The sequence below is a fragment of the Humulus lupulus genome, chromosome 6 (genome assembly GCF_963169125.1).
Source record: "Humulus lupulus chromosome 6, drHumLupu1.1, whole genome shotgun sequence".
Taxonomy (NCBI): Eukaryota; Viridiplantae; Streptophyta; class Magnoliopsida; order Rosales; family Cannabaceae; genus Humulus; species Humulus lupulus.
In genome coordinates, this window is record NC_084798.1 from 222,268,870 (window position 1) to 222,288,464 (window position 19,595).

The window sequence follows — 19,595 nt, forward strand, 5'->3', positions numbered from 1 at the left end:
GCATGGAGACTTAAACGTAAAAGCCTATCGGTCAGAGCTTCCTAGCGTGTCAAACTAAAAAAAATAAACCAGTGCATTCCCAGAAATAAAAGAACAACACAGACAGAAACCGACATAAAGGAAAACGAAAAGATCATCAGATACTTACACAATGATGGCGATTGCAGAGAAATCGTTGATTGAAGGAGAGGCTGCAGGTTTAACCTTACGGTCTTTAACAAACTGGCGGTCATTTGTTTCTTTGGCAATGAGAACATGCACAAGCAAAAAGCTCTCTGAGATGGCTTCTAGTTTTGCCTCTATTCTTTTTCTTTCTGATGAGTGTAAAATAAGAGGAAGACGATGACTAGGGCCTTATATATAGGTGGTAAAAAGTGGTAAAAAAGGGATTAATCAGAGCCATTGGCTAGAATCCTTATAAAATCCGACGGTCAGGGACTAATGACATGATGGCACCAAAAAGGTGGCAGGCGAACGATCGTGTAGAGTCCAAGAACTTTACTTAGCTAATTGTTTAGTAGTATTATAGTATGTTTAGTGTTATCATTGTTACTTTGGATTTTTGGTTCAGACCGGGAGTTATTTGGACACTCATAGTAGTACTTATAGATTTTCTAAGTTTAACCTATAGTTTAAGAATATTAAGTATAACCTAAGGTTTGATTAATGTGTCTGATATTAAGGAATATATTATTATATTATAAGGTTTAGACATCAACCAATAGGATTTTAAGCACATGTTTTGAATGGTAATTAAGGATTAAGTATTTTTGAGGATTAAATTAAATAAGGGTAAAAGTTTGAATGTATAGGGTCAGTCAGCAGCTTTGAGCACGTTGAGGGCTTAGTCAAGGCTGTTTACTCCATTCAAACTCAGCTAAAAATGTGTAAATTCGTGTTTAAATATTCAGCGTATGCCGATATATCGCAGCTATAGGGGGCGATATGTCGCAGCACGTAGATACGGAAAACACGAATCGATGCACGGTCGCCTCGGGAACAAAGGTCCAGGCGATATATCGCCTATAGGAGGCGATATATCGCCTCCACCAGCATGAATTCAAATACATTTGAATTCTTTTCCCTTCAGCCATTTAAACTCCTTCAACAGTCCAGCATCTTCTGAACGAGTCTTCAGCCTCTGCTGAACGATTATTCAAATGATTTTCACTTAAAAAGCCATTATTTTTATTCAAGTAAAATCAAGATATTTTCATTCCCAAACTCTATAAATAGGACCTAGTACCCAGCCATTATTCACCATTTGCTTTAAGTTCAGAGGCTGCTAGTGTTAAGTGAGTGAGAGAGTGTAAACACTTGGTTTGGGGAAAAACTATAAGCTTAAACATCATAAGCTTATCAAACACTTGGGAAGTAAGTGAGTTCTATAGTATTTCGGTGGAGGTTAGATTGATCTTGCAATCTTTGAGGTAAACCCAAAACTCTAGTCCTTTCTGTATTCTATGTTATTTCTTTTCTCAAAACCTTCTACTCAGTCCCCTAACCTTATTCTTATTTTTGGGTTAGGGAATCCAAGCTTTTAAGCATATAAGTCGGTAAGTATGTTTTCTATGGTTTAGTTTTTCCATCTCTTTCATTTCATCTCCTTTCTTAGACTCACTCTTTCTTATGGTTTTAGGAGTGTTCCAACAATCCCAACTCAGTCCATAATCTCGGTAACTTTGGTAAGGAAAATAGGCTAGAATTAATATGTTATGTGCTTATGTTATCTATATGTTTATGTTATTAAAAGTGTTATGATATGTATATGTGTATGTAGGCTTGGGCATATGACCCATATGACTAACAAGACCCCAAATGGGTTATGGGCATATGACCTACTTAGCTAGTAGGACCCCATTAACCCCATGGGCATATGCTTGTTTAGTCTATGGGACCCCAAGTAATGATGGCCATTATAATAAGTGTATGTTATATGTATTATGTTAAGTCTTTATGTTTTCTTATGAAATTATGTATGTGACTTTGTGTTAGATTTTCCTTACTGGGCATTAGGCTCACTCCTTTCTGTTTATGTGCAGGAAAATAAGTTTAGAGGCGGTAAGATTCGTGACGCTTGGAGGATGTGTATCGATGATGAATGGAGTCAAGGGGCCGAGCGTTATCGATTCGAGGATGTAGTCTCCTTTTATGTTTTTTATGGTTTTACATGTATTTTCCGCATTATTATGTAATGTCTTTTATTTTAAATCTTATTTTGTTTTAAAGACAATGGGATCCCAAAATCCTTCTTAGTATTCGTTTTTTGTAAATAACTCTTATTTTCAAGTTACTCAATAAATTATGGTATTTTCGTAAAATGTAAGTTTTTATGTATAGTTTCGATAATGGTCCAATTAGTCTAGATTAGTGGGTCATTACAGATCGTGGGCGGATTTCCAAGGTACTCGAGTACCTTGAATGGGCAATACCCGACTGACACGTGTCCATTCTCAAGTGTGTGACAGTGCGGTTCCCGAAGAAAGTAGTTCAAAAGTTTCCTTCTCATAGAATTCGAACAAATACTTTTGAAGGGGCAAAATGTTACACCCAGATTTCGAGCCCTAAGAATTGTGATCTCGAAAGTTGGATTCGTTAGGAACGGGCTTGTAATGTCTGGAACACGTGTCTGCAACCTAGGCACCGGACCTACAAGCAGTGGGCAGCCTCGAAGATGGTAGCCTCGAAACCATTACAAGCTCGAAAGGTGAAAAAATTGACCTTTTTTAAAAAAATGAATTTTTCTTTTTTTTTTAAAAAAAAAATTAGTTGTTGGTAGTACATAATATATATAAAAAACTATAACATTTGGTACTTTGGTTTAGAAAAGAAAATTTACTATTTTAGTAGTAAATTTGATAATAAAATATTTGTGTATTTCAATCAATTATGTAAAGGGTTTTTTTTTTTAAATGATATTATTGGCTTTCCTTTTCTACTTCTTTGCCTCTTTTTCACTAAAAACCATTAAAAAAATTTAAACTTTTCTCAAACCCAAGTATTACCTTCAAAAGTTGTGTTTTACTCTATTTTGATTGGTAGATGTATACTTCATTTTCTTTTGGATTCATTGTATTAAAAACCAAGACAAAACCCACCTATATAAAGTAGTAATGATACACACTCTCTTAAATTACCTATACTTTTTCATATTTTTTCTCATTCACTTTTTCTAATAATTCCTCACATGAATGAAAATACTTTGGAATATATCTTCTAAAAATTGACCTTCCTTAAGGACAATTCAATTCACATGGCTTCAACAACTATATGCCATTGCCAATACTACAAAGAACATGTACTTGTCTATTCACTTATCATTTTGGTGCACATTATATGTATGCATATATAATATTTGGATAACTATTTCATACCGCATTATATATATATATATATAATTTATTAAAAGTTTACAACACAAATTATAATTTAATATAGTATAGCATGTAATACTATTGACCTAAATGTGAAGTCATAGTTTAAGAATATATGAGATTTGAAAGTGAATGTATATGATCCTGTTACACACAAATTTTGAGAATAAATAAATTTTCTCGAAATGCAGGTTCGTAAAGAGTATGCTGAGGATTAACAAATATCAACATTATACTTGTACAAATTGTCACGAGATTCCCTAGCTACGTTATTAGCGCTTGAGCATGAGTTTCAAGTTCGAAAGCGTCAGTTTCCTCCAAGAGATGAGTTTGAACGACTAAACAAGCAAGGAGGTGGCAATAATTGGAAAAATGGGTGGCCATGGTCGAACGTGTGATGAAGGTGATGACCAAATGGATGGTCACATGCATGTATTCAAATGGTTACTGATTAGTAACCATGGGACCAAAAATGGTAGTTGGTCCCAAAACTTTAGAATTTTGTCACAAGGCTCGGGATTAGTACCACAAAGTCTAAGACCTGATTTTTGAGGGTCGGGGTTAGAAAATTTATCTAATCAATATCCAGGTTTAATAACTTATGAGCAAGGCTCGAAAATTATTTCTTAAGCTTCAAGAAAATTCTAGGCTCGGGAATTAGTTCCAAAGTTTGGATTTGGTGGCTTAGAACCTACGAAATATTTTCAAGGATTTATAAAATATTTTAGGATTTATAAAATATTTTAGGATGTATAATATTACCCCTTCTAAGTCTTAAGAATAATAAGTGGGCTCGGGGCTCGTGATTTGGACACGGGTATCGAAAAATGGGATTTTAAGAAATAATTGGAGTTTTGACTTGAAATTTCGGGCGTAGTCTAGTATAAAATTTGTTAGGAAAAATTGTTTTGCCTCAATGGAAATGATTATAATATTACAATTCTATGCAATAATATTACAAATAAATATAAATTGATTAAATAAGGTTACAACTCTATAACTGAAAATTACAAATAAACAAAGAAAATGAAGAAGATGATGAAGAAGAAGAGAATAGTAAAATACAACTCTAAGCAAAATGTTACAAGTAAACTAGAAGTGTTTGAAACAAAAGAAAAGAAAATATTACAACTCTTGAACAAGAAATACAAGTAAAAGAACAAGAGAAAAGAAGAAAACAAAACAATAGAAAGAAGAACAGAAATATACAAGAAAGTCTCACTTACACAACCTAAGTGAAGAGGGTTGGGGATCACCAACTTGAACAACGTTTAAAACCTTTGTCCAAAAGCTTATTTCCCCCTAACTCAAGCACTAAGGGATCTCTCTCAGATATTGGAAAAACTTTATGGAATTATCAAGCCTCAAGGTGTTTTTAGCCAAGTGCTCTAATGGATAGAAATGTTGTGTCTTACAAGTGAGCTATAGGCTCCTATTTATAGAGTTTAGAGACACCCTTTGAATTTCAAATTCCACCAACCCCCATGGATGTTACCAATGTTTAATTGGATTAATATGGAATTAAAAATGAGATTTGAGAGTTATTTGGGTTTTTTGAGCCGTTCAACAAAGATTGAAAAAACTTAAAAATTGGTCAGTTTTGGCCTGTGGCCGTGGCCAGAGACATTAGTGGCCGCGGCCACTGGTCTCTGACCCACAGGCCGCGGCCACTGAATGTTGGTGGCCGCGGCCACCGACCAATTTCAGCACAAAAAATGTGTTGTTTTTCCAAACGGTTCCAAACCCTCCCAAATGATTTTGTAACTCCCAAAACACATTATTGGGGTTAAAATCATATCTCTAACAGCCATGTCACATATGACTTTATGAAATTCATCTCAATATTTGTAACAACAATTTTACACAATAAAGGGTAATATTTGGAAGTTACAAATTTGTAACATCAAATATATTACATTATTTGGATATATCTCATATATCTAAATATTGTAACTCTCTATTATATGTTACAATATGTGACACACTTTGTCACATTTATTTAATCTAAAACATTATATTATAATATAATATAATATTACATTATATTATAAAATAATATAACATTACCCCACTAGATTAAATAGTTTATCTACTGTAACACTTATTTAATCAATCATTATATTTTAAAATATAACATATCCCCCACTTGATTAAATAAGAACTCTCTCTTATACGAGTCATTGCATTAGTGCATAAAGCAAAGTGTTTTTGAGCTTGAACTTTACAATAGTGTAATTATCACAAAATTTGTCGAAAATTAGGTTGCACTAGGCATTGAACCATCTTTTCATGATGACAAATCGGTGATAACACACACACCTTTGCTTTGTTCACTTGAGACCTCTATGTCTCGCTTTGCACCATTAATGGCCATGTGCACTTTCCATTCATGGAGGTTCTTGAGAATACTCCCAATTCTCATGAGAGGCGGCACCACCCCTAGGTCCATATAGGTAGAATTCTTACAGTATTTCGTTACCAAAAATACTTGTCTTTACAAGACTGAATTCTATTAAAAAACCTTTCGGTTTTAACCCTCATCTTGGTAACACACAAGTACTCAATATCTCAGATGAGACTTGTTTTGAGTACAACTAATATTCACTTGATTGACTTGTTATTACATATTGAACCTAACACTAGTTGAATAACTAGTGTTAAGATAGGTTACCATCAATCGTGAATCTCTTTAGGGAGTTTAAGTCCCATCCCTCGAGATGATGTAACCACTAATCCCTCGTTAGTGGCTTAGTGAAAGGATCCGCCAGATTTTCACTTGTTCTCACATAGGATATTGAGATGACTCCTCTTTGAATCAATTCTCTTACATATCCATGTCTTAGACTAATATGTCTAGACTTCCTATTATACACTCCGTTGTATGCTCTAGCCAATGTTGCTTGGCTATCACAATGTATCGATATAGTAGATACATTATCTTTGATTAGGGGAATCTCTATCAACAGATCCCTTAATCATTCGACCTCTTTTCCGGTAGCAACTAGAGCTATGAACTCTGCTTCCATAGTGGAATGAGATATATAGGTTTGTTTCTTGGAACCCCAAGAAATTGCACCTCCACCAAGTGTAAATACCCAACCAGTTTTGGACAAGTAGTTGTCCCCAAGATTGGATATCCAACTTGCATCTGTATATCCTTCTAATATCGAAGGAAATTTGGAGTAGTGAAGGCTTAGTCCATTGGTTTTCTTGAGATAACCTAGGACTCTTCCAATTGCCTTCCAGTGATCGACACTTGGATTGCTTGTAAACCTACTAAGTTTACTTACCGCAAATGCTATATCAGGTCTAGTACACTGGGCAGCGTACATTAGACTCCCTATAGCACTAGCGTACTCCAATTGAGCCACCATTCTTCCTTCATTTTTCTCTAGTTTTACACTATGATCGAATGGAGTATTGGCATCTTTAACCTTGAGATGGTTAAATTTGTTCAATACTTTCTCAACATAGTGGGCTTGCCCTAACGCAAAACCCCCACTATGTTTCTTTACTTTCATACCGAGTATGGTATCAACTTCTCCAAGATCTTTCATCTTGAAGGTTGATGATAGAAACCTCTTCGTTTCTTCTATCCCTTTTATGCTATTACTTAGAATAAGCATGTCATCCACATATAAGCAAACAATGATCATATATCCCTTACAAGTTTTGGAATACAAACACTTGTCTCCATTGTTATGTCTAAACCCATTAGACATGATGGCTTGATCAAATTTCTCATGCCATTGCTTAGGAGCTTGTTTCAATCCATATAAGGATTTTACAAGTCTACAAACTTTATGTTCATATTTTGGTAGGACAAACCCTTCGGGTTGTTCCATATAGACCTCCTCATTGAGGTCACCATTTAGGAATGCCGTTTTTACATCCATTTGATGAACATACAAGTTGTGTATAGAATCTAAAGTGAACAAAATTCTTATAGAAGTTGTTCTTGCAACAGACGCATAGGTATCGAAATAATCGATACCCTCTTTTTACCTAAACCCTTTAGCTACTAATCTAGCTTTAAAGGTTTGGATAGTGCCGTCAGTGTGATATTTTCTCCTAAATACCACTTACACTCAATTGGCTTAGACCCTGGTGGGAGGGTCTACCAATTCCCAAGTGTTATTGGAAAGAATGGAATCCATCTCATCATTGATGGCTTCTTTCCAAAATGTACTATCTCTCGATTGCATAGCTTCTCTATAAGTCTTAGGATCATCCTCAACGAGAAGTACAATAGGAATTTTCCTAATGACTTCCTCTCTATTTCCTTCTACCATGTAGAATGAAATTCGTTGAGAATCTATCTCATCCACTACTAGACTTTTATGATTTTTAAGCCTTTGACTTCTTCTAGGTTCAAAGGGTTGCTTTACATCCATTTGAGAATTCTCCTCTTGAGAATCAACTTTGGATGTAGAAGCTTGAGAATTGTTCTCATATAACAAATTCTCCTTTAGAGATGTTGAAGCTTGAGAATTGTTGTCACATAACATATTCTCAAAGAATTCAACTTCTCTAGATTCAATCATAATATTAGACTCTAAGTCTAATAGCCTATAAGCTTTACTATTGTTGGCATAACCAACAAAAGCACACTTTATGGCTCTTGAACCTAACTTTGTTCTATTAGGTTCGTTTTTCTTGCAATATGCAAGACACCCCCACACTTTGAAGTACCCTATGTTGGGTTTTCTTCCTTTCCATAACTCATTTTTCTTCATCGGTATTCGATTAAGAATGTGACAAGCGGTTAAAAGTGCTTCACCCCATAAGTTGAAGTTCAACTTAGAAAACACCAACATAGAATTTATCATCTCTAGATAAGTCCTATTTTTCCTTTCAGCAACACCATTGTGTTGTGGTGTATAAGGTGCAGTGCACTCATGAATTATACCATTTTCTTCACAAAATGTATTGAATTCATTAGAGAAGTACTCTCCTCCTCTATCACTTCTTAGCACCTTAATCTTTTTATTTATTGATTTTCAACTTCTAATTTATACAATTTAAAAGCATCAAAAGTTTTATTTTTATGCTTTAAAAGAAACACATAGGTATATCTACTAAAATCATCTATAAAAATAAGAAAATACCTTTTACCACCTCTAATTAAAACACCATTTAATTCACAAAGATCACTATGGATTAAATCTAGTAAATTAGATGATCTTTCTACACTAGGAAATGGTTTCTTAATCCTTTTTGCCTTAGCACATATTTCACATTTACCATAGTTTTTAATATTGCATGCAATCATACCACATTTTACTACTCTTTTCATGGAAGAAAAACCTATATGCGATAGTCTAAGATGCCACAAAAATAAAGAATCATACTCAACAATATAGACAGAATTAGCATTTTTATTGATAATATTGAAAGTTACATCATTGGTGCACAATTTAACCATACCCTCACAAGAGTACCCTTTTCCCAAAAATATATTTCATTTGGTAAGTATAAGTTTATCGGACTCAAAAACGGCTTTAATGCCGGGCTTGCCAAGCAAATCACCACTTACCAAGTTTCTACTCGTTTCGGGAACATAAAGTACATTTACTAATGTAGCTTTCTTGCCGGAGGTGAAAAGACTTCAATGGTACATTTGCCAAGTACCTTGGATTTGCCCTCATTGCCCATTTGTATCTCATGGTTGCCCTTTGACTCTTCAAAGGTCTTGAACAATGATTTGTCATAGTTGACATAGACGGTGGCACATGTATCATACCACCACCCTTTCACCTTGCCTTGAACCGCATTCACCTCACTAAGGGTAGCAACTATGTTTTCCTCTTGAGTTGCGTTCACCTTAGGTCCTTGTTGGTCTTTTCTATGCCTACATTCTCTAGCATAGTGACCCTTTTTCCCACACACAAAGCAAGGACCTTTCTCGCCCTTAAACTTGTTTGGGTTGGTTTTTGGACCCAAAGGTTTCTCATTACCCTTTTTCCCTTTGTTTTTGGGATGTTTTGGTTGTGACACCGCATTTGCTTTGGAAGTATCTCCATTAGACCCCTCCACAAGTTTATCTCTACATATCGATTCCTCTTCGATTCGAATATGTTTTTGGATTTCCTCCAAAGAATAATCCTCATTTTTATGAAGGATTCTTTTCCTATAGCTCTTCCAAGTTGGAGGTAATTTAGCCACTATAGCACCAAATTGAAAGGCCCTGGGAAGCTCAATCTTTAAAACTTTCAGTTTGTTAACAATTATTTGCAATTCATGAATTTGAGGAAGAATAGGTTTGTCACCAAAAAATTTGAAATCGAAGTATTGAGATATCAAAAAAATTTTGGTACCTTCCTCTTCCGCCTTAAACTTTTTCTCAAGTGCATCCCATATCTCCTTGGCCGATTTGGTCTCGGTGTAGAGGTCATAGAGCCTATCGGATAGGGCGTTGAGGATATGATCCCTACAAAGAAGGTTGTCCTCCTCCCTCTTCCTTCTCTTCTCCACCTCTTCGGGAGTGTCTTTGTCGGATGGCTCGGCTAAAGGTGCCAAGGATGACTCAAGGATGTAGGCGATTTTAAGAGTGGTTAGAAGAAACCTCACCTTGTCTTGCCACCTAGTAAAATTGGATCCATCAAACCTATCCAATCTCACTAGGTCTTGGTTCATGATCTTGATTGTCTCCCCTTCCATTGAAACAAAAAAGGGATAAGCTTTTGAATGTTAGGAAAAATTGTTTTGCCTCAATGGAAATGATTATAATATTACAACTCTATGCAATAATATTACAAATACATATAAATTGATTAAATAAAGTTACAACTCTATAACTAAAAATTACAAATAAACAAAGAAAATGAAGAAGATGATGAAGAAGAAGAGAATAGTAAAATGCAACTCTAAGCAAAAGGTTACAAGTAAACTAGAAGTGTTTGAAACAAAAGAAAAGAAAAGATTACAACTCTTGAACAAGAAATACAAGTAAAAGAACAAGAGAATAAGAAGAAAACAAAACAATAGAAAGAAGAATAGAAATACAAGAAACTCTCACTTACACAACCTAAGTGAAGAGGGTTGGGGATCACCAACTTGAACAACGTTTACAACCTTTGTCCAAAAGCTTATTTCCCCCTAACTCAAGCACTAAGGGATCTCTCTTAGATATTGGAAAAGCTTTATGGAATTATCAAGCCTCAAGGTGTTTCTAGCCAAGTGCTCTAATGGATAGAAATGTTGTGTCTTACAAGTGAGCTATAAGCTCCTATTTATAGAGTTTAGAGACACCATTTGAATTTCAAATTCCACCAACCCCCATAGCTGTTACCAATGTTTAATTGGATTAATATGGGATTAAAAATGAGATTTGGGAGTTATTTAGGTTTTTTGAGCCGTTCAACAAAGATTGAAAAAACTGAAAAATTAGTCAGTTTTGGCCTGTGGCCGCGGCCAGAGACATTAGTGGCCGCGACCACTGGTCTCTGACCCACAGGCCACAGCCACCGACCAATTTCAATACAAAAAATGTGCTGTTTTTCCAAACATTTCCAAACCCTCCCAAATGATTTTGTAACTCCCAAAATACATTATTGGGGTTAAAATCATATCTCTAACAGCCATATCACATATGACTTTATGAAATTCATCTCAATATTGTGTAACAACAATTTTACACAATAAATGGTAATATTTGGAAGTTACAAATTTGTAACACCAAATATGTTACAATATGTGACACACTTTGTCACATTTATTTAATCTAAAACATTATATTATAATATAATATAATATTACATTATATTATAAAATAATATAACAAAATTATTATTGGAAATAATAATTTTCTAAGTTGAGTTCGAAATTTTGAGAAGGGTATTATGGTTATTTGACCCCAAGGGCTCGGGTTTAGGCTAGGGTATGAAATTCCAGTTTTTGATTTTAAATTCCCTTAAATATATTTAAAATGTTAGTAAACCATAAACTAAGGAATATTGTCCCAATATGATTATAGGGTCTAAACGCGATCAGAATTACTCACAAGGACATAATTCACGAAAGCTAAGCATGGATGTGTACAATTTAATGACACATCTTACACAAAGAATATTATGTTCTTGCAAAATGAAGAACAAAGTGTAAATATGTGCTAACAATAAAAAAATACATGGTATTTAAGATGAAAGAAGATATTTGAAAAAGAAAAATCCATAAACTTTGTTACACAAATGGGAAATCAACATACAAAATAAACACTATCTAGTTACATATTGTTTCATCATCACCTTAATAATCTTAAAAAGATTAGAAACTCATAACTAGAATAGAAAATACAAACCAAAAAATTACAAACATGACATAGGAAAATTTGGAGGAAAACCCACAAATTGTTCCTCTAAAAATACATAGAAAATTAACAACAAAGAAGAAGAAGAAGAAAATGGAGAGGTCTTGAAAGTGTAGAATGTGTAGTGTAATCCCTCCCAAAATTATGCACTACACTCCCTTATTTATAGCCAAAAAAAATATATTAAAATAATCAATTTAAATGAATTAAATTGATTAAATTAATAATAATATGACAAATATGGGTAAATTATAAGGTGTAATGATGATTTTGGGGTAAAATGTGTAGAAAATTTTGGGTAAAAGAATTGGTATTTTTGAACATAAGGGGACAAAGGGAAAAATGTGCTTTTTTTGGGCTCAAAATAAACACAAAAGGGGCTTGGTGGGTTGTGGCAGGCGACTGGGTGAAGGAGATGGCTGGCATGGTGAGGTGCTGGCGTGCGGGCTTCGGCTAGAGGCACGCTCACGAATTGGTGGAATGATTGGGCTGGAGCTGGAGAAGCTGCTTACTGGGGCTTTGCTGGGCTGGTGAGGAGAGCAGGCCCATGGTGGCTGGGAAGGAGATGCATGCGGAAGTGTTGATGGCTGGCCCAGGCGTTGGGCCGGGCTGGTGGTCTTAAAAAATGCTAGCTTTTCATTTCTTTTTTCTCAAAAATGCCACTCTTTATCCTCATTTTTATTGCTTTTCAAGAGCAAATAAATTACAACAAATTCCCTATAAAACAAACATAAATTAAATTAAAACTAAATATTTTCAATAATAAAATATACAACAAAAGTTCCATGAAAATATTAATTAAAACTTAATTTACTTAAACATTTAAGCTCAAAATTTCATCTTTTTACTCTTAACTTAACAATATTAATTTTAAATAATTAAAATATAACATTTTACAATAATATAACTATAAAAATACATAAAAATCTATAAAATTAAAATAAACCTAATAAATTCAAAATTACTTAAAAACTTAATAGATCAATTAAAAACTCAAGAATTAAGCAACAATTAGCACATAAAAAGTGGTAAAATAACTCTATTTTGTAGAGTCATTAGTTATTAATATGATAATTATTATAACCTAAGGTTTAGATAGAGCCAATAAGAATATGACACTTGTCATGAGCATGGTTATTCCTAAGGTTTAGATAGAGCCAATAGGATTATGACACTTGTCATATGCATAATTATTAAGGAATTATTATTTTAATGATAAAATAAGGGAAATATAAGACTTAGTCTTCACCAGAATCTGTTAGGAGCATGACATTTGTCACAATTTTTTTTATTTGTGGATTATGTTGTTATTTAGATAATTAAATAGATTTTCCGTAACTTTAGAGTACTGTAACTTCCGACCTATTTTTGACCGAGTAATATTATTAATTTAGAAAAATAGTATTTCTAGAAAGTTGTAGATAATTGAATTAGCTTTATAACGGTATAAATATGGTTTAAATCGGAGTCCTACAGCTCTAGTTATGTTGATTTTACTGCAGGTGAGTTTAGAGTTACGAGTTTTAGGAATTTAAAAGTTAGGATTGTATTTGTTTTTATTATTTTTGTTTTTAATTTTAAAAATCAAGCTTTGACTCCTTAAACCTCTCTCTGAACAATTTGACCAAGTTCTAAGCCTTTGACTGAAGAATATTAAAATATTTTCAATTAAAATCATTATTTTTATTCAAAGCCAAAAAGAAGATTTTTATTCCTAGAACTTTATAAATAGGACTTCGCACCCAACCCTTTCACTTACTCTTCTGCTGTGATCAGACTCCAAGGTATTAGTGAGACATAAGAGTGATACTCTTGGGTTGGGAAAGAAAAATCTTTACTATTCTTAAGCTTTACTAAACACTTGGGAAGTAAGGATTATAGTATTTCGGTATTGGAGTTAGGCCAATCTATAAAGTCAACAAAGGTACCCTTATTCTTAAGTTCAATCCTGCTTGATTCCTTAGTTTCTTTAGTTTTCATTCAGGTTCTAACTTTTGTTATGGTTTTGTGGTTAGATTTTTAAGTTCTTTGAACTTAAGGTGTCTTTTCGGTAATATTTCTTTTGGTGGTTTAGTTCTAGTCTTTTCATCTCTTTCTTTTAAGAAATACTCACTGTTTTATTGCTGGTTTTAGGAGTATACCAAGCCCCGCATTTGTTCTTGCATCTCGGTTTTGGTAAGGAAAATATGCTAGATCTTGTATGTTTGAATGATATGTTATGCTTTTATGTTATGTTATGTATAATATGTTATGATAAGTTTATGTTTTAATATGTTATGTTATGATTTACCCTACCTCAAATATTAGACAGGGGATGTAGATGGGTTATCATACACTACATGTGATTTACCCTACCTCAAATATTAGACAGGAGACGTAGATGTGTTATCATACACTACTTGTGATCTAACATACCTCAAATATTAGACAGGGGATGTAGATAGTTTATCACATGTCATAATGACCATTATTAGTATAGTCTTATATGGAATATGTTATAATATGTTTATAGTATATGTTATAATATGTTTTTAGAATATGTTATGATATGTTTATAGCATATGTTATGATATGATTTTATGTGTATGTTTATGGTGTTAGTAGTTTTTTCTTGCTAGGCATTAGGCTCATTCCTTTATTTTTAGTGTGATGCAGGAAAATGAATATGGAAGGCGGAAGGATTCTTGGTATCTTGGCTTGTGTGTTGAGGATGGATGGAATGTGTGGATTGCGTGTCGATTGAGGATGAAGTTATTTATTTTTAGTCTTTTAAATCATGTTTTTCCGCATTTAGTTTTGTAAACAGTTTTCTTTAGTTTAAAATTATGTTTTATGATTTAAACAATGGGTACCCATGCCATGTTTTCTATTATTATGTATTTGATACAATATTTCGAGATTTAATAAAGTTATATTATTTTTTATGTATCTTTCCCAAAATAGTAGCTATGTATAGTAGATTTAATGGTCTAAGGTCTTAGAAATAGTTGGATCATTACAAGCCTACAGGGTTCAAAACACCACCCTTGTAGACTAATATATAATCCCTAGTTTGTCTTAAATGTTTCAGGATATGCTTAACTATTATTCAATGTTCCGGTCCTGAGTTTAACTGATACCTACTCACTACTCCCACTGCATAGTAGGTATCTGGTCTAGTACACAACATAGCATACATCAGACTTCCAACTGCAGATATGTAAATAACTTTTCTCATTGCATCTTCATCTTCAGGAGTCTAGGGAGACTGTTTTTTTTTTTTTAAAAGATGAATTCCATGGCGGGATGGTAGACGTCCTTTCTTGGAATTTGTCATTGAGAAACGTTCAAGCACTTTATCAATGTAAGTTGCATGAGATAGAGCTGAACGTTTATTCTTTCTATCCCTAATGATCTGGATACCTAGAACATAACTCGTTTCACCCAAATCTTTCATCTAGAATTGAGTGCTCAGCCAATTCTTTACATATGATAATTTCTTAACATTATTTCCAATGAGTAAGATATCATTTACATGAAGAACCAGGAATACCATTATTTGATTTTTCCTTAATTAGTAAACACAAGACTCGTCAATATTTTGTTCAAAGCCATAGGTTTTGATTATCTCATCTTGCTTAAGTTCATAAATGGACATATTCAACTCAAAATTTTCATTCTTATCCAACTATTTTAAACCATTCGGACTTATCCATATAAATGACTTCGTTCGTCAAGCTAAAATATGTCTTTTCATATAATTTATGAACATAAATATTGGTTGATGACATATTTAACTTGAAAAATTTTCATTCTTATCCAACTATTTTAAAGAATGAGAAGCTTGCTTAAGTCCATAAATAGACATATTCAACTTGAAAATTTTTCATTCTTATCCAACTATTTTAAAGCATTCATCCATATAAATGACTTCCTTGGTCAAGCTAAAATATGTCTTTATTCATATAATTTATGAACATAAATATTGGTTGATGACTTGACTACTGGACCACATCAAGTACTGGTATCTTCTAATACATAATGGACCAAACACAGACAATTAAAAAGGTAGGGTCTAAGCATTACGACTAATCCATATAAATGACTTCTGACATATCCATGTAAATGACTTCTTTCTAGCTAAAATATGACTTTTCATTTAATTTATGAACATAAATATTGGTTGATGACATGACTATTAGACCACATCAAGTACTAGTCGATGATGGCTAGTATCTTCTAAGCAAATTAAAAAGGTTGGGTCTAAGCAAATTAAGACTTTTTCTTTCCTCGAGTCTTCTTTCTTGGTTCAGCTAAGACTTTTCAACTGTGGATGTTTCCTCGATTCTTCTATATTTGCTATAAGTCTTTTTTTTTTCTTTTTCTTTTTTCCCTAAATTAATTTCATGTATATCTTTGAAATATTATATATATTCTCACTAAAACACACATATACTCACACAAATATACCTTCCTTGTTTCTCATTGATGAAAAAATAATTAACACTTTCCTTGTCGATCTCTCTGGGAAATATAAAAAACGCTCGATCTCTTTTGGTAAGTAACACATAGACTCATAATATTTTTTTTAATAATTCATCTACTACTAATAATACCTGCATTAAATTAATCCTACTTACACTTAAGTTGGTTTAGTCAATACTAACAGAGTATAGTCTAGATTTGGACTTTTGCCACTGATATTATAAACACCTAATAAGCATGGTTTTTTGTGGGACCCTTATTGCAAACCAGGCTTTGTTTTTCTATAACTGAATTGATAATGAACCAACAAGATAGGAGTTTTTCTCGGCAGAAAATCATTTCATTTTGCCATGATTGTGGGGAATTTAATATCATATAGTGAAAAGGGAGTATCAGTTTACAGAAATCTGAAATTTCCAGATCTAAAAATAAAGTCATGATCAACCAGAATTTTCATAAAGCGAAATCACATGATTCACATGAATTATACCAAACAGTTCTCGTAATCACATTGTGAAATAAAGCAATCAGCTTAAATGCTTCTAAACTAAGATTAGCTAAAATCAAAATTAATTGATAGTTAATTAGTGCAGAGAGAGAGAGAGAGAGAGAGAGAGAGAGAGAGAGAGAGAGAGAGAGAGAGAGAGAGAGAGATGATTTAGTTTACCAAGAAAGGAGAAAAGGCTCGTCCAAGCTATTGTAAACATTGATAATGAGATTGTCATTAGTAACCGAATGAATATCTGGTCCTGGAAATTTTCCATTGATAAGGATTCCCTAGAAACAAACAGATCAGAACGGTTTCACTACACAGTCAGATCAGATCAAAATCAAAAGATCAAAAAAAAAAATGAAGCAAGGTAAGTACCTGTTGGCGAACACCGAGCGGGTAAATGTCACCATAAGTGACATTCCAGTCAAAGAACCTGTAAGGATCTTCAGCCCTAACAATGGCGAAGAGAGAAGCAGCGGCGAAATATATCAGAGAACAGAGTTTGACTCTCGCTAAGCTTATGATTAGCGCCATGGAAACTGAATCAAATTGTTCAGTTTGCTTGTTCTTCTAAAATTGGACAATGGTAAGAAATGAGTGAAGAAGAAGAAGAAGAAGAAGAAGAAAGGGAAAGCAGGTATTTATATAAGTGCTGTGCAGGAGAGAAGAGAAGAGAAGAGAAGAAGACAAAGAAAGAGAGGGAAATATAATTTTTTGTAAATAAAAACAAAATTAAAGAAAAATAAAAAATAAAAAATAATAAAAAAGAGAGAAAATTATTTTTCTGGTCGTATATGAGAATTTGCTGATTATTTAGGGTTCTGGAAAAGTTATTTATTAAATTTTGTTGTCATATGATAATTTTTATAAAATTATTGAGTCTTTAATGTAATTATGATATTAAAGGGTATTTTGGTAATTTTCACATAAAAAGTAATTATATGAATTCATGCGATATGTTAGAAACATCATAGTTTGTGTATGTGACATGATGGTTTGAACCTTTTGTGAAAAATTGTTTTAATTTACGTGTCATGCATGTTAAAATGACATAGTTAAATTATTTCGATAATTAAGGTTTCGAAATAAAACCTTAACGCCTATTTTATTTTTCCTAAATTTTCCCTGTGTAATTGGACGTCTAGGAGCTAGCGGTCATCGAGGTGACGCAGCGAGTGGTTCGAGACACGTCAGCGGAAAACGCACTGTTTAAGGTAAGAAGAGTGGACATCTGCGCATAGGGTGTACATTATGCGTACAACCTTGTTTTCTTATTTGTTAGTTATATAATTATATTTGTGACCTGAATTGTTGCATTAGGTTGACTAGCATGAGGATAGTGCTAGGGATTTTAGTTAGTAGACATGCTAAGAGGATAGAGTAGGCGTGCTACTAGATTTTAGCTGCTTGTGTGAGTATAGCACTTGCAGGAATTATCTTGGGTGTGTATAACTCAGGATAATAGGATGCCACCACGGAACTGCCGAGTGTGAGTACAGCGCAGGCAGGGCAACGATGTCTTGAGGGAACGACCGAGTGTGAGTACAGCGCAGGCTAGACTAGTAGCCACCGTGGGAATGCCGAGTGTGAGTACAGGGCAGGCAAGGCAGATTACATTTCATGTCCGATCAACATGACTTGTTAGTATTTATGTGTGTGAGTGTAACTCACATTATGTTAGTGTGATATGGTGTTTATATATCACATGATGATTATTGTGCTTATGATGTTTATTTATGTTTAGTTGAAAGTTTATGCTTTCTGGTTTGGGGAGTTATGTCCTACATAGCTCTTCTTACTGGGCGTTAGCTCACGGGTACTCTGTGTGCAGGTAAAGGCAAAGTAAAGCAGTGAGTGGTGCGGGCTCGAGGCATGGACGGAACATGTTAGAGGCTGGGCTCCAGTTATTTTATGTTTTTTTAGAAATAAATGTTATGTTTTTAAAATTTTCAGACTTGAATGGTTATTTTCTTTATGTTTTTGTTATTAAACCTAGCGTCCAACATTTTTATTTTTAAATAATGAGATCTCATTGTCTGTTTAAATTTTAAATAAATATTTTCTCTTAGTGTCTTAAAGTATTTATTGTTTATTATTTTTAAATGGACTCCCTAAGTAACGTCTCGGGAAATCGGGGCGTTACACATTGTATTAAAAACCAAGACAAAACCCACCTATATAAAGTAGTAATGATACACACACTCTTAAATTACCTATACTTTTTCATATTTTTTCTCATTCACTTTTTCTAATAATTCCTCACATGAATGAAAATACTTTGGAATATATCTTCTAAAAATTGACCTTCCTTAGGGACAATTCAATTCACATGGATTCAGCAACTATATGTCATTGCCAATACTACAAAGAACATGTACTTGTCTATTCACTTATCATTTTGGTGCACATTTTATATATATAATATTTGGATAACTATTTCATACCGCAGTGTATATATATATAATTTATTACAAGTTTACAACACAAATTAATTTAATATAGTATAGCATGTAATACTATTGACCTAAATGTGAAGTCATAGTTTAAGAATATATGAGATTTGAAAGTGAATGTATATGATCATGTTACACTCAAATTTTGAGAATAAATAAATTTTCTCGAAATGTAGGTTCGTAAAGAGTATGCTATTTTAAATCAAAAGTAATAAATTCTAACCTAGCTCCAAAAATTGATGAGTTTTAATATTATGAACATAAAATAAAAGATTGAAAAAAATATAGCTATTTAAGAGAATAAAAATAAAGCAATAATGAGTTGAAAATAAGTGTTAAAAGAAAAGATTATTAAGATACTAGAATCCACAAAATGTAAGTTTAATAATATATATTAGTATATTGATTCCCAAGTTTTAGTGATAGTTAAAATAATTTAAACTATCATTTTCTAAATAGATTTATAATTTTAAGCACAAATTACTTCTAAAAAGATAGGATTT

At 33.2% G+C, this 19,595-nt stretch overlaps 1 protein-coding gene across 1 annotated transcript; it reads right to left on the reverse strand.

Annotated features, from left to right (window-relative positions):
* Nucleotides 1-12,045: 12,045 nt before the first annotated feature.
* On the reverse strand, nucleotides 12,046-17,294 carry LOC133783528 (L-ascorbate oxidase homolog). The gene is made up of 3 exons (XM_062223184.1): nucleotides 17,015-17,294; nucleotides 16,814-16,923; nucleotides 12,046-12,399 (listed from the first exon to the last, which is right to left on the reverse strand). The coding sequence occupies exons 1-3, from the start codon at nucleotides 17,171-17,173 to the stop codon at nucleotides 12,333-12,335; spliced, it is 336 nt and encodes a 111-aa protein (XP_062079168.1). The 5' UTR covers nucleotides 17,174-17,294; the 3' UTR covers nucleotides 12,046-12,332.
* Between the last annotated feature and the right edge of the window lie 2,301 nt (nucleotides 17,295-19,595).

Coding starts and splice junctions, on each gene's coding strand:
- LOC133783528 (XM_062223184.1), bottom strand. CDS start 17,173: ATGGCGCTAATCATAAGCTTAGCGAGAGTCAAACTCTGTTCTCTGATA. Junction 16,924..17,014: donor CGCTCGGTGTTCGCCAACAG/GTACTTACCTTG, acceptor GTTTGTTTCTAG/GGAATCCTTATCAATGGAAA. Junction 12,400..16,813: donor GAGCCTTTTCTCCTTTCTTG/GTAAACTAAATC, acceptor TTTGTTTTATAG/GGAATTTGTTGTAATTTATT.